We start from the raw sequence: 16,652 nt of genomic DNA, 5'->3' as shown, positions 1-16,652 counted from the left end.
AGTTTAAAAATTTAAATTTCATGAGATACCGTATCTAAACCTTGGTAAAATTAAAATTGATACTGAAGGAATACTTTTCATCAATTCCACAGAGAATTTTAAGAAAAGTTAACACACTTTAGCAAGAAAAAATTTCTATCACTTCAGTTTATTGTCAAAGCCCTAATTTATCCATGGATAAAAGCCTGGAAAACAATTTGTCTGTTTACAAAAACCAGAAAAAATTTTTTTTTTTTTTTAACTGAAACATAAAAATGGTTTTACAGGTTGAAATACTCATATTTTACACTGTGGGGTTTTGTGAAGTAATAGTTTTTATTGGAACCAAGTATCAAGTGCTGTCATCACTAGTTTTAACATATCAAAAAATTCTAAATAATATCAAAACTTGTAGCAATGAGAGACTTCCAACAAAAGGCAGTGTCCACCATGGGATTTATTTTGAAAATACATTTCATGTGTGGTTCTGAGAGGGCAAGAACATTTAGCTTCTCCTAGACAAGAGCAGATGCAATTGGGATTTTTACAGCCTTCTACTCTAAAAGGTATAGGATTAGAAACAGTACTTCTCTAATATCTCTAAATAAAAAAATGGATACATTCCAAATCCTTATTTTCCTTTCCTTTTTGTTTAACATAACCTCTGGCACCAAAGAATCCCATTGGAATTCCGGTAGTCCGTGTTGCCCCGGTGAGATTAAACCTCAACAAGAATTTACATAAAAGCATTATTTGCACTATTTGAAACTAAGTTATCAGTATGATTTGAACCAAGAGAGCTGTGAGTTTTGGAGACACTTTGCTTTTCCTGCTTTTTACTGCAATCAGTAGCCAGCTGAGAAGTAGGAAGGAGCTTTACTTTTCTCTGTGTATACTAGGAACTTTGCCTTTCAAATCTACTTTAATTAAAAAGCTGAGCCTTCAGAGTCCTACCAGAAGCCTTAAATTTCAATGAAGACAAATATTCTGATGGAAGATAAGGCTGACTATTCTTTAATGCCAAGACAATCTACTACAGGACTTCAGGAAGAAGTTTCACCCGTAACAGTTATCCCAAAATCAGTACTAGGGTTCTTGTCACTTACCATTGAAGTGGATTCTTTTGATCTTGAGAAGGGTTGGTGATTTTCTCTCACAGCAGGGACTTCACCAGCTTACCCAGGCTGGGTTTTTGATAGGGTGCTAGAAGATGGGCAACCTAGCCTTGCCCTGTGGCTCTCTCTCCGAGCTGGATATTCTATGTCTAGAAGTTGAATGGGAGCAGAAAAGACAACACATTCCCCTTCAATAAACAGGTGAAGCGGGGCCTGAACATATGTGTTCTAGATAGAGCCTTCTTAAGGAATGCTTTTTTCCCCTTAATTGGCATGCACTCTCTGAAGGTTTCAAGAATAAAAAAGAGCCTTACGTGTACTGCAGACTCAAAGAATTTGCTTTAGTCTATACCTAAAATCCTGATACCTCAACCATCATGACACTTTCAGATGCTTTCAAGATGGAACTTCTTCTATGCTTCTACTGTCAAACATATGTCAACAAGTAAATCAAGGCAGCATTTCATCTCTCAGAATGCACAACTCCACCTCCACTTAGGGGAAAATTATTTTTATAGATTGGTGGGATATGGATACAGATACAAGCGATTTCTGGAATTATCTGCCTTTCTGAAACAGGTATCTGAAAAGCTTTTCTTCTGATAAACAGTTCAGGAGGCCAAAACTGAGATATAACCAACAACCAGAGGCAGACAACCCTCACTTTAGGTCAAGAGAGTGTCTCAAATCTTTCTGGATACGCTAAGTTTACATTATTTCAAGTCTCTGGTCAAGCTCGAATCACAGAGAAATAATTTTGTTTAATACAGTTCAACAACATTCTCATCAGGAATAAAGCTAAAAAGTTATATTATACCACACAACATCATTCCCCCACAAAAATGGCATCAACACAGTATTTCATCTTGCTTTATCAGGCGAAAACCCACCTAAATCATCATGACCCAGCTCCACAAAAAAGTCAGATGCAAAACCAATGGCCTGTTGGTCCACGCAAAGGAACACCAAAATTCCGAAGTGTTTACTCAGGAACCAAGTTGAAGCTTTCCAATACCTACCCATAAGGTTAAACCCCTAGTTTACGTTTCAAAAGCAGAATGCTTAAAACATTCAGACCAGGCTGTAGAACATCATACCCTAAAGAGAGAATACAAGGAAGCAGCAAAGCAAAGCTTTACTGAATTCCTCACCCACGTATCTCTGTTACTGCCAGGAAAACAGATCATGGTGTCCGTGCTCATTATGTTCCCCAGGTGCCTTGTTAGATGCTGCTGTCCAAGTGCAAGGTATTTTTCACTCACACACACACACACATTCACTCAGACAATTACCTTCATTCATACCAGTGTGCCACATAATCTGTTTTCAAACAGTAAGGACCCCTCCTAGGGATATACCAGCATTCATCAGTAGACAGATATCGCACATATCTTCCTTAGGTGGTATTTTGTCCAAATACTAAGCTGATCAAAGCAGTTCAGATGCCACAGTGCACAACTTTGCGTAAGTATCATTCATTTATAAATGAAGATACCGGAAAATACTGAAACAAGAATCAAAACCAGACTTACTGGGTCAGAACACATTACTTTGAGAGTCAGCTTAAAATTCAAGACATGATGTTAATATAATAAAAAAGAATGCAGAAGAACCCTGTAACAGGAAAAAAAAAAGCACACCATCTTCATTAACTACATTAAATACAGAATATTTACAAAGAAAGCAGTTAGCCAGAATCAGTTATGCAGACAATTTAAAAATCCCCCCAAAACACAAAGTCCAACCAGCTAACCATTATCATGTCAGCTGCAGCGCAGCTGTTACCAAGTAGATTTGTATCACAAAGCCCTTTCACAAAAGTATAATTTTTGTTAGGTTGGTGAGGAGTCTTATTTCTTTTGAACACTATACATATACAACACTGACATTCACCTATATCAAGTTTAACAATTTTGGTTTTCTCCAGTTCTTGCATTTCTTAAAGTGTAACCCCCCTAGGGTTCTGCTACTCATTTACAAAAATATCCTAATCAAATTTACAATAATAAAACTTCCTTGCTACCCCTTCACTCAATTTCCCTTTACTTCTTGACATAATCATACTACCTGATTCGAAAGACATTCCAATCAAACCCAGCTTTTTGTATGTCTCAGTAAAGACACCTACATAAATGCTAGCAGGTACATCCAACTCAATACAGCAGTATTCAATACTACTTAATGCGGTATGCATAATGATCACATGAGACCGTATTTCACACGCATTTTTTTAAGACACAGAAATTCTGGCTTCTGTTACACATTAGGCTCAGCCAACATAAATGGTTTTATTAAGACAACAGTAATGAAACATATGTATTTTCTCCTACATAATTCCATTTATTCTACTCGGGTAACATAGTACTAAAATAATCTAGCCAATATCAGAATTACGGAACTGACTTCAGAGGCAGGTAACACAGGGATGGATACTTTTCTGTTACTTAGGACCATAAAGCAGTCAGACTCAAGCTCCTGAAGTCTGCGGTAGAGAAAAAAGGAGCTCCATCCAACACAACCAAGAGTGTGGCAGTTATAAAGCTCATCACACAGGAAAAAGGATAGCAGGAAGAAGTGGAGGACGTGCAATTCTTAGGCTACTCCTACAATTCAAAAGCTTTTCTCCATTTCCAGAAGTTACCTTATAATCACTGTTGGAAAATTTACTGCCCACAGGGAAAGAAGTCTTTACGAAGAACAGCCCTAATCAGAACCTCACTCTCCCTTCCACAGAGGCAGAAGTGCCCAAGATCCAGATGCTTATGGGCCAACTTAAAACAATTAGAAACTGTTAAGTAGGTAGGAGCAATAAGGTTCAAAGCCCTGTAACCCAGAACTATAACCACAAGTAAAAGTGGGTAGTGTTATGAGCGTAGATGAATCCTCTTAAGTCCATCTCTTCGGGAGTTAGCATGAAGACAAAAAAATTTACTCATTTATGTTCAGAGCAATAGTGGTAGATTAGAAAAAAATAACGCTGCACAGAGTGATGATGCATAATTATACAATAAATACTTAATGGATAAAAATTACTCTACACATGCAAAGACACCTGGACATCACGCCACTCTCCTAAGAACATTTGCATATATGTGCATGTACATACCTGTGCTTGTGTACATGTACACACCACCAGAACACAGAAATCCACTTCGTTAAGTACTGTACAGCAGAAATACTACCATACTTCCGAAGAGTGTTTTCTTAAGCCTCAACTTACCTCACGGAGTCACAAACTGGAAGTTTTACTTTGGTCATGTGGTGCCATTCTTCTCCCCTCCCTAAACTCATAAGCAATGATGCACTGAGATTAAAAACAAAAAATGTTGTCGCAAAGTGAGCTAGACAAATTAGATACTTACTTATCAAAGCTATCACTATATTTTATGAAGCTCTCCAATTTTTCCTTGGCATATTCTACCACATCTGAATGAAGTTCTATTCCATGATTTATCCCAAAAGGCCCTGTAAATAAAAACAGCATGGTGTTTTTTGTGGTTTTTCTTTTTTTTTTTTTCTTTAAGCATAGCAAAACTGCATGGAACAGCACTATACTTTTCATCTGTGAAAACACTAAAAATACAAAAAACGAAAATCTACCAACACTGCTAGAAAAAGTTAATTTTTGCATCTGCATTACAAGTGCTTAAGAGGAAGGTAAAAGGCCAAAGGTTCACTAAAAGAACAGGGACAGAACTGTGGCAAAACAATTTTATGGAATGAATTTTCTTCATAAGCATGCAGAAAATGAAAAAAACAAAAAATATTGACTACACTGAAGTCAGTCTGTACAAATTCTTTTTCAATATTTTACTTACTTGGAATACAGCAATTAAAAAAAATTAGTCTGTATTTTGTTATTTAAGTTTTTAAGCTTTCTTACAGCAAAATTTTCATTTTTGACAACTCAGAGATTAGATATTATATCCCTTAGCCCCATCTGCTCTTCTGTTTTGCAGGCTGCAAAGTCAAAAGTCTGCTTCTAATTTATATATATAAAATAATTAATTTCCACCTAGAACGTTATGGTCACTCATCACAATCACAACACTGCTTTCCTGTGATCAAATCCAAGTATAATTTCAAGTAAATCTGTGTGCCAAAAGTTAATGCTATTTTTCAGGACGAAGAAGAAGTCATGAGACAGTATTATGAGGATTATCCACATCAGGAAGGAATCTGAATCAGAGAGTCATATTTGCTGTGAGGATTCTAAATTTAACATGCACTCATAGCCCAGGGACTTTAGTCACTGGAGCATAGAATTGGAAAAGGGAGAGGAAGGGGGAAGAAAGGGAAGTAAACATCAATAAGATTAGACAAAACTTATATTTATATCCTCTACTGCATTCTAAATCTTTCCTAAATATTTAGCTCAATGATGTTACTCCAATGAAACAATTCAATTTGTCTTTTCTAGGACACAGATTAACAAAACAGGCCTAGGGTTAGTAAGAGTGGTTTCATTTTACTGCAAAAAGAAATACTGCATATGCCATTGAGATGATCAATAACTGCAATTCTTAAAATGGTTTAGAACATTTTCTACTGGGTGAAATAACAGCAATCCACTAGGTTATCGCAGGTGGTGTTTGTAAGATCTCTCTAACTGCAGGCAAGAGTTAGGTGTCATTCAAGGGATGTTCTCAGATCTTGTGAAAACATGTACCTCCTGATGACAATCCATGTAAATTTAGTTTAACATTTGCTCACATTAAAAAAATACTGGCATAGGAATTCCCTTCCTAGCTGTTTATTGTTTTCTTGTATTGTAATAGGCAATGATGTTTCTAAGAGCTCTATAGCACGCAGCAGCACTCAATTTACGTTTTCTTTACTTAAAAATTGCCATTCCTTCAATCTCATCATTAAAAGATGCATCAACATCACCTGTCCAAAATTCACATGTACATACCTTCCAGTATTTTATTCTGAAAACAAAGAACTAAAAAATCCTGCAAACATCAGTTGCTCCAAAAGCTTAAAATCAGACCTAAGAATGCAGAACACTAACCATCCCATCATCGTACATCACAGTATCCATAATTTGCACAGAAAGATGAGAAAGCATGCTCTCTTCTTTCATTGGGAAAGTCACAGCTGTACATTTAAGCAGAGTCAGCTATTCTAAAACCATGAAACCAACTTCTCTACTATTCTCTGAAATCAACTGGCCTCTTCCAGAATAATGAGCTGGCAATTCCACCACCTAGTCTGAACTTTGTTTACATTTTTACAGTATCAGCTGAAATTAATTTAATCTGTATAGATCGGGGGGGGGGGGGGGAGGGTGTCTTTTTAGTATGTTGCTATACTTAGAAGTGATTTCCAGTTTCAAATTATTTGATCATTTAACCTAGTCATTTTGACACCACCAATGTAGCAGAAATACTACTCTCTACATTGTCCAATAGAAAGACACACAACAACTGTCAAAACCCACATGGTTCTCTGTTTCTCACTGCAGTGTACACTGAAATGGGTTTGAAAAAAAGTGAGCTGTTAAAAATATATATAGTTTATTCCTCAGGAAACTACATCTGTTTATTTTTCTTTGCTGTAACAGCTGTTCCCTGGCCTTAAAACAAACACTGAAGTAAAATGATTATATGTAACTAATTTTATCAAGAGCTGGGTAACAAAATAAAGGTACATAAATTGCATTTATACTTTCTATGCCTCATCCTAGAACTCAAAACACATTGCAGCACTAAGCAGATTTTGGTGACACGATACAGCACTACAGAAACACGGGAAGTCTCCTTCTGTAAGTAACTGAGCAGTTGCTCTTGCAGGCTGCTCAGCCCTGCTAGGGAATATCAGCACCTGAGCTGCCTTTGTGGGAACATCTGCAGGGTAACTGCGCTCTTCAGGGGCTGTCAGCCAATCTCACCCTCTGCAAGAGACAAATCTTTTCCTGCTTAATTTCTTCAACTCTGCATATACTATTCTGAAGTTTAGGAATTCTGCTTGATAAGGAGAGGGCAAACTCAGGAGGATTCAACAGCCAACCAACAGCCACTCAAAATTGGTTAGATAAATACACAGACAGAAGTGCAATATACATAAGCAACAGCAATATACATTATTTTTTTTCCAGAAGTTAAGAAAGAATAATGAAATAACAAAGCTTCCCACAAGACAAATAAATTAATACCATTACTCACTATGCTGAAGAAACATTTTAGAGAAAAAAAATGCAGCAATATTTCCTGATTGGTTTAACACTGAGCTTAAAATATTACAATCTAATTAAAAGTAGCTACTCTCAAACAGAAACACTTCCAATCAGGGCAAAGCAACACTCCAAGAGAGTAGATATCTTTATTTTATTTTTACCTGTGAATGAACATAATTCCTGTTTCCACAAAACAGTGGAACTTGTTGAATTTATTAGTATTAACTGGAACAAAAGATAGTGCCAGAGATACCAAGAACTGACATTTGTTATGCACTATTAGACATAATTTCTGCTCTTTAATAAATAAGAACTAATGTCAGAAACTAATTGAAAAACTAACAAACCAACTCTTGACTGTATATAAATAAATATAAGCAAAATCTGTATATTACTTGTCAGCAAGGTTTCTGCAACCAAAGAAAAACTGCATGCAATATGGCCAATAAATTATATTTATGAAAGCTATGTATTAAAATAACTGCAGTTGTTTTATGTAATGAAATTAATTTGTAAAAAAATTATCTGTTGGTGCATATGCTCTGCAGTCTAAACAATGGAGATAGAAGAAGATTTAAAGCACTTTTCTCTCTAGGTTTTATAATTTAAATTTAGACAACAATATTTAATTACATCTTTTTTCCTACAGGAAATGTATTTGAGAACAGAAGAAAAACCACAGTGCTAATCTGTTAAAGCAGTTTTGAAAACCTATAGACTTACAATGGTCAAATACCTTATCCATCTACATCCCTACATTTTCTCACTAATAAAATTATTCAATAAATATATTCTAAAAGGAATGTTTGCACACTGATACAGATTTATTTTTCAATTAAGTTTCTTCAAGAGAAATTAGCCTTTAAAATTTAGATTTTTCTTTCCATAAACTCAAGATCAAACCACTAACCCAGACTGAGGGCATAAACACAGTGCAAATGCAGACTGAAATTCCAGTCTTCAAAAACTGTTCCACTGTACCTTCTCCTTTTAAGCAACAAAAGGAGTGTTTCCTTTCCAGTGAGAATTTTAGACTACAGAAAGTAGGAAGAATTGCCACTTCCAAAAAATCCCATGAAATACCACTGAACTACAGCTGCCAGTGAACTGCTCATAGATAAACAATATTTTAACAACACATCCCCAAGAGCCAACCTTAAGTATAGCATTGTCATTTTTAAATAAGTTTTACAGGGCTTGCATAATCTTCTAAAAGTATGAAAACACACTATATTTAAATAAAAACATTCAGGTTACCTAATATTAATCCCACCATTGTACTCAAGTATCCGGTTCCACTACCGAGATTTAGAAAAGACAATCCAGGTTGAAGCTTCAATGCTTCCATGACTTCAGAATAAATGCAAGGTGCTGACAAGTGTATATTTCCATGCTTCCAGGCCAAGTCTTTATAAGCACTGTCCCTGTATCCTTCCAGATAATAATCACCACGATCAATGGCTCTGAAGGCTTGCTCCACACTCTCAGTGCGAATGTACTGAGCTTCTTTCAAGTTATCAATTAAGTCATCATTGTCTTCTCCAGCACTCACAGCTCCTCCCATGCTGAATTTCTATGATAATTCAATTAGTTTGCAAAATACATTAGGAGGAGAGTTTTCCCAAAAGTATAGGTATGTAATGAAGTCTCAGTTCTTCTTTCAGAAGTACATCACAAACGAATCCTGAAAAACAGATATGTTCAGATTACTTGAGTTTCAAAAGATAAACAAATCAACAACTATTAGTGGGTGATGAAATAGGTAATATTGGATAACTTCATGAAGCTGAACTATTAAGAGTCAGGGCAGACAGTATTTAATAAAAATTCCACCCCTCAGATTTTAACCCAAGACAGTGTTGCTGGCCTTAGCCAGAAACATCTCAGCCTTAATATGTCAACGTGGGCTGTCTACATTATGTAAACTCTAACACTGCATTGCTTGCTAAATACTGAAAACACTACTGTGCTAAGAACCTACCACCCATGTTATATATTTGAGGGGGCAACAGAAGGGATAGCAATTGGCCTTGGGCTAGCTCTAGTCCCATCCTCGGAACTAAACGTCCAACAGCAGGTGGAGCATGTACCAACTTAGTTAATTTTGAAAGGAACTGGGCTCACATGCTCTAAGATCACCCCATAGTGGGAGACTAAGCCCAGTAAGCAGTCATGTCCAGGAAATGCTTTTCGGATGTTCACTTTTGAGCTGAACCAGAATACTACAGCAGATACAATGGCAAACTGCTGTTCCGGAATCAAAACAGGAAACCCCTCCAAGTATCTGAGCTTCTCCTAATGCCTGCCATATTCACTAGAGGAATAAACTAAGTACCCAGAAGTTTTCAACAGCTTGTCAGCTCATCAGTGTAATCCTACACAGCACACTAACTTCAGAATACTTCAGGTCTGTATTTCATCTGCATTGACTACATTATTAATTACTAAACGTATCAATTCCAGACATTAATATTTTTAATGTTGCATGAGTTACCAGTAAAACAGCAACAGAAGACTAAGAGATAACAAAAAAGTTTAATTCACCACTTCTAGATGAATACAGGACATAGTGAGCTAGTTGTTAACAGTAACTGAATGTCAGTTCAGATTGCCAAGAGAAGAGAAAGGCAATCAGGAATCCTGTTACACATTCTAGGTAACCTAGATAACAAATAAAACCCCCCAAACCAAATCCCAAACCAATGATACATTCATCCTGACTCTTGAAAAGAAATGCTGAGTATCACATTTTAAAAGATTCCACCTGCCACTTCAAACAAGCATATTTCTTTTTTGAAAATATGAAGGTAATCTTTTATCTGAGAATACTCCAACACAATTCAGCAAATTCTGGTTTTGCACATGCCTATCTGTGCATATTCATGTCAGGAATTCATAAATACAACCCAAATGCCTAAGGTCACTTAACAGATCAAAGCTGGTTCTTAAGCTAATGTTGTGGGGTTAACTGCAACACAGTTAACAGTTTTTTCACTTCAATACTTTAAATGAAGAACCTTTTTAGAACACGTTTAAAAGGCCTCTATCAAAACAGAACTAACAAAACTTGCCATAATACTAACAGAAACATCCAGAAACTTACAAGTGTATTTAGATTTGGGTTTTCCTGCCACTGCAACATCAAAAAAAGGCTTTTGGAGTTTGAACCTGTCTTGGTTTCGACTAGGATGAAGTTCACTTTGTTCCCAGAAGCTGGAACACTGCTAGTGTAGTATGAGAATAATGTTGATAACACCCTTCAGCTTAGCTGCTGCTCAGTAGTGTTTACCTTAAGCCAAGGACTTTTCCATCTGCCACACTCTGCCACTGAGCAGGTGCACAAGAAGCCGGGAGGGAGCATGGCCAGGACAGCTGACCTGAACTGGTCGAAGAGATATTCCATACCACAGCGTGTCATGCCCAGTATACAAACTGGGGGCAGATGACTGGGGAGGGGGCGGAATGCTCAGGGATGCTAAAGCCCTGGAAAAATCATGGGTGAAACATGACTGTTCACCACTCAGTTGTGTGCTTCCCTCTGAAGGAATTTTTATTGACATTCTGGACTGGAATGAGATAAAAAGACACTAGGTGCAATTATCAACCAGCAGGAAAACCTTTCATTAAAGTAGAAAAGCCACACTTCTCAACAAGCTAGTGTTACACACCAGAATACGTAAGAATGTGTGTGTTAACTTGCGCAGGAACATTCCTTTCTACTTGTAAAAAAAATATGGGGAGATTTAGACATAAGATATGAAACCTGAGGGAGGCTTTTTTTAAGTGTAGTTTATAAAAGTATTCCAGCCCTACTTGCTTGTCTGCACTTGCATCACACCTGCAAGTTCAATGAACCAAAGGATTCTTCAGTTAAATAACCTACAGTGATTAAAGCAAAAAAAATAGTTTTTGCCATCCTTTCATAATAAAAAGTTCACGATTATCTTGTGATATGTTTGGAAATAATTTTAACTAAAACCACAAAGGTAAGAACCCAGTTTCCTGAAGACTGTTACATTCGACAAACAGGAATGTCGCTTCCAGCTCTTCCAGCGGGGTGCATCCACCACTTCGCACCAGCAGATGGAGAACTTCGCTCGCCATCAGCACTGCGGCGGCACACACAGAGCCCGCGGACGGGAAAATGCTGCACTTCCAAAGTAAAGCTTTAGTATTTCCATCAACAAGCGTCTTCACTAGTTTCATGCAACATTTATTTCCCATCAATGACATTTTCTAGTTTAAAATACAATGCCGAAACAGATTTTTTTCAGGTATATGGTAATTTTGTATTCTTAGGATCACATGACAGCTCAAGGTATTGCAGTATCACAAGACTTCCTATTGATGACGCCCCTCCAAGCATTTCACGTTCTGGTTATCAGGCAGAATCTCAAAGGCAAGAGCAGAGGAGGTGTGGAAAGTAGGGGAGAAGAGAAATGGAAAGCCTTCTCTCACAAACGGGATGCCTGGGCATCTGAACAGTGGCAATTTGGTAGTGCAATTGAAGGTTACATCTTATTCTGGATACACTGCTCCTGTCTGAAGGAGGTGACATTAGGTAGATGGCAGTGATATTGTCTGCCTTTTAGATATCTTGCTTTTGGTTTGCTTTCATTAATCAGCTTTGTTGTTCTATTCTGCACTCTACAGCTACAGGTAGTAGAAGACAGTAGAAAGATTTTTGTTTAAAAACAAAAAATTCCCTAGGAAGTTATGGAAATAGATCTTTTCATTAAAAGTGACCACTTGTACTTTTTTTTTTTTTCACTTTCCTCCGATGATTTCATATTTGAAAGCTTTTGCCTTATGGAAGTAAAATTACTGCTAACAGAGATGACAGATTTTAAACACACAAAATAAAACATCTCAGAAGCCATTTTAGCACAGATGAAAAAAAACCAGCAAGTTAGTGAAATCTCCCTTGTGACAGCTGACCCAAGACCAAGATAAAGACAGCAGAGCATATTGTGATAAAGCTTTCTACATGGCTGCAAAACTCACCAAAAACATTTTGTAAATCTCACTGATACTAAAAGTGAAACACATGCAGTTCATAAAGAGCACATGCAACATTCCGATGCCTATTACACCAAGAAGTGAAGTAATTTTACAAGAAATAAAAAGGTGCATAAAGTTAACAAAATGCAGCTATGGCCTTTAGGCTTACGAATACAGAAGCCAACAGAAATTGTAGTTTAGGAGCTAAAATTTCAATATAGTCTTGATTTTTTTAAAAAGTTCATTCACTTATTAAAACCAACTACAGTTAAAATAATCTCCACTTCTCATTCCACACAACTCATGAATTCATCTTCAGAAGCTGGAGCACTATCTTTCTTATATTCACAATAAAAATGAAATGACAACACACTTTCCCATTACATAACAATCCACACAACTGCACCACATCACCTCTGACCTCTTTCTGACCTAACCTGTTACCAATTTCATTGAAATTCCTTATCATAAATAATTTCTTGGGGTTCTTGTGAGTGTTTTTTGCTAGCTCTCAAAGGGACACAAGTTTTGCACGTTTCAGAATTTTTACAAATACATTTGTACTTCAAGTTAATTCCTCGGGTCACTAAGGACTGGCACACGCTCCTAAATAGTTTAAATACCATGCTAGCAAGGTATCCAGTTAATCTGACAGAAAAAACCTCACTGACATCACTAAATTCATACAATGTCAAGTATCTTACAAATTTAGTATCTTGTAATATTGACACATCCTGACTCCTAGATGACTCCTTAGAAATATATGTTATTTGATCCTATTTACTTGATTCTTATTTCGTTTTAAAACATGAAAAATCCAAGATAAAATATAATAAATGGAATAAGCCATACTTCAGGTCTCCTCCTCAGAACTATTTTCACTAAGGTATCAGCTTGGACCAACACAACACAATTGTCAGTGTGACACAATATTTTAAACTCATAATGCAATACAACATTGCTTGGTCAATCTTCCCTCTTTCCTGTGAGGGGGAAAACACAACTATAAACCACTGAGCTGCACAATAATATTACAATTCAGCTGCTGAGTTTCCCCAGAAAGAAATATTCTGTGACCGGTAATAGAAGGGCACTAACCATGAATGCATATAAGTGCCTGAAACACTTCAGTCCACTTCACAATTTCAGTTTACTCATAGCAAAAGTCAGCAACATTGCTCTGATCAGTAGAGACTTAAAGTTCCCCATGCCAGCACTACAGTGTTGGACCTAGCTATTTTGGTTCCAACTCAATTCGTGACCTTCATGACACTCCTGCAGCTGTTATGATCTCAAGATCATGTTTTGCTTGTCTTCGGCCCATCCAGAAACTCCTACGACCACAGGTCTCCATTTTTAGTTTAGCTTTGCTTTGTCTCCTGGGTGTTGTAACAGCGCCTCACACAAGGAAACTCAACCCCAAACTGCAGAGCTGAGTTTAAAACTTCAGAGGGAGCTATCAAAAAACCCCGAATGATTGATTATGATCTGAAAGGAAAAGAAAAATTCTAATATTAACTTCACTAGCACAGGCTAAAGAAAACTAAAATATGAAGTGCATGCATGGAGGCAACTACAAAAATAAGAATTAAATGTGGCACACAGAGGTATTTCAGACTGAATTCTTTACAAACTTATTTTTTTACTGCTAAACCGATACTAAAGGCAACAAACAGTCTAAGAACTTTAGAAAACCAGCTACTACTTGAACTGCCTTCTCTTCCACAGCTATTTGTTTTGTCACTCTAAACAGTTATGAAAGAAGAAAAACTGTTGTTTTCAGAATATACCAACATACTGTTGGTGCATTAAGGAAAACTCTTTTGAAAACACTGCACATTTTTAAGCCCATACTCTAGACTCATCTAAGCATTCACTCCTAACCTACTGCTCAGCAGATCACTTCAAGAAGCCCTTCAAGTTAAACAAGCAAGTACAAAAACAACTGCAGTCAGCTCTCCAATGCAATGCACTCCACAAAGCATGCTTTGAGGTTCTTTGCAATACAGCAATGGAACAAAGAACAGACCTCAGGATTAGTGTTAAGTCAAATGAATGTAAACAGCTACAACTACTGACTTAACCTGAATTGCATTGACCTACTTGAGCAGAAAATGTTTGTCAAGTCTGATGTAAGTTTAAGCCCTGATCTTCCTGTTCAGGCTTTCAACAGCTGTTTATACAAGATTCCAGGTATGTGCCTGCTCTCACTCTTCCTCCACTTCCAGTCACCTGAGCACACTCAGGTGCTGCATTTCTCTCAAAGGAGGAGCTGAAGCTTATCGAACTCCACAAATTTATGAGCAGGGACAAGCATATCAGGGCATGATCAAATGACTTTAACCTTGGAAGTTACGCAAGGGTGTAATTTTAGACCAACTTTGCTGAGTACCTACTGACCTTTTTTTCTTTAATTTGATACAGTTCACAGGAACTTGACGTAAAATATAATAAAAAACATAGAATTTTGTTGTGCTATTTTTTTTTCCTCCTTCATTGGAATAGGATACATTTCTTTGTCTATGCCTTCTCCTGCACTGAATTTGTTTTTATCATCTGAAATTCTACCTACCCTCTTCACACAATGGCAAGGACTGAATGCTAAAAGGAACATTTTCTATACATCATTTCTATATGCCACACCTGTTTTCAGGTATGCTGATAAAGACTTTAAAATTCATTACCTTTTATCATAAAGCAAAGGAAACAATCCTATGTATTTCCTGGATGGAACTTTTAACAGCTTAACCCCACATCTTGACTTAGTTCTCCTTACTACTTAAAAATCCGGGCAATGAAAAAATTTTTGCAAAGCTGAGGCTTCAGAAGCAGTTTCTTCTTCAAACACAGACTCATTAATTACTAGTAAAGAGTGTCTACTGGTCATCTGCACAAAATTATTTCCCACACGCACCTCCCTTGCACAAGAGTGTGCATACCTACAAATATTTCAAATCTAGTCAATCACGTTACAAAAAGTTTTAAATGGGGACCAAGCACAGAAACACTTCCTTCTCTTAGAAGGATTTGCTCGAATCTAATTTCACAATAAGTTTTAGTTTAGCCAGCATCTGCCATAAATATTTCGTTAAGAAACATTATTTTTAAAATGAAAAAGCCTCCATGCATGAGAGGCTGATGAGAAGACAGCTCTGAAATTTCCTGATTAACCTGTCTTTGCAAAAGTCTCATGAGACTTTAAGTATGTGATACTACCACCTGTGCAGAAGACATTAGTCTGTCTGGCATAAAGACTTTGTCCATTACTAATAGACAGCATTAATAACCAGTTGCTGCTCAGTCCCAGAGCCAGCTCCTCCTCATAATCTGAAGCAGATGACCAGAAGTGCTGTTAAGAAAATAGTCTCCTAAGTGCTCCAAAAATCATTTTTCAAAGCAGCAAGATGCTGCTGGCTAGTACCATCAGAAAAAGACACACCTAAGATCTAAAATTTGCTGTACGTCAGTTCAGTGGTACAGTCTACTAGATTAAAAAAAAAAAATCTAAATTATTGCAATAGTTTCAGAGAGCAATGATAACTTCTGAATACCTGAATTCTGATTGACAATGACAAGAGCCAAAGTCTCTGGAAGTGTGTGATGTGGTCTGAGCAGCAGAACTACACAGTTCCTGGTAGTAGTACCTGATCAGAACAGCATGACGTTTTATTCACAGTATGCAGTGGGAATCTATCAACAAAATAGTAATTACCTGTCTGTTGTTTGCCATTAGAGTTCAGCTACAGGCAAACTGGTGATTATATCTCAACAGGTTGTATACCTTTATGTATACCTTTATGACTGAAAAAGCACTAGCTCTGCCCAGATTCTGTATACCCTGTAGTATCCAAACAACTGCAGATTTCAAAACAATTAATATTGCTTCTCTATCCACACCAATCCAAAATATTTCCTATTGCTTGTTTGTAAGATACTGGATAAAATGTCCTCATCTCTGGCAAGCCCAAGATGACTAGTCAAAGCTCCACTAGAAGATCTCATAAGCAAAGGGTATCAGTTTAACCCAATGTCTAGAACATAGAAGATCCCCTATCCTTCCTCTGACACCAGTGTCCATGACAGAACCTAGTAGTGCTCTTATAGCACGCTTTGCAAAGGTCTCAGGTCCTGAGAGGTGTGCCTACAGCTCTGCCTAGTCCCAGGATACAGCTATTTTTAGTCTGTCCAGTATAAAGTAGCTGAAGAGTACTGCTGTATCATGGACTGGCTAGGAGAAAGGGGAAAGATGAGAAGCTTCTCAAGAGGGCCTAACAGACCCACAGAAGGAGGAGGTACCAGGTAATAGCAGGTTGCTCACTGGCAAGACTAAAATGTCAGGATTTCATATGACAGATATGAATCTATGATGATTAATACAT

At 37.1% G+C, this 16,652-nt stretch overlaps 1 protein-coding gene across 4 annotated transcripts in view; it reads right to left on the bottom strand.

Moving 5' to 3' along the window:
- Window positions 1-16,652, bottom strand: part of PCMTD1 (protein-L-isoaspartate (D-aspartate) O-methyltransferase domain containing 1) — a 42,331-nt gene that overhangs the window by 14,770 nt on the left and 10,909 nt on the right. For 3 of the 4 annotated variants that reach the window (XM_050328429.1, XM_050328439.1, XM_050328448.1), the window contains 2 exons: window positions 8,530-8,956; window positions 4,457-4,559 (listed from right to left, as the gene is read on the bottom strand). In XM_050328429.1, coding sequence (XP_050184386.1) covers window positions 4,457-4,559; window positions 8,530-8,836 — 410 coding nt within the window. In that variant the 5' untranslated portion in view covers window positions 8,837-8,956. Of the gene's footprint in view, window positions 1-1,085; window positions 1,244-4,456; window positions 4,560-8,529; window positions 8,957-16,652 lie in introns of those variants that run through there. The other variant, XM_050328457.1, reaches the window with a different exon arrangement.

Source organism: Myiozetetes cayanensis, unplaced genomic scaffold (assembly GCF_022539395.1).
Source record: "Myiozetetes cayanensis isolate MyiCay16 unplaced genomic scaffold, myiCay2020 scf1, whole genome shotgun sequence".
In the NCBI taxonomy this organism is placed as follows: Eukaryota; Metazoa; Chordata; class Aves; order Passeriformes; family Tyrannidae; genus Myiozetetes; species Myiozetetes cayanensis.
The sequence above is the reverse complement of the archived record's forward strand: the minus strand, read 5'-3'. Positions and strand labels throughout refer to the sequence as shown.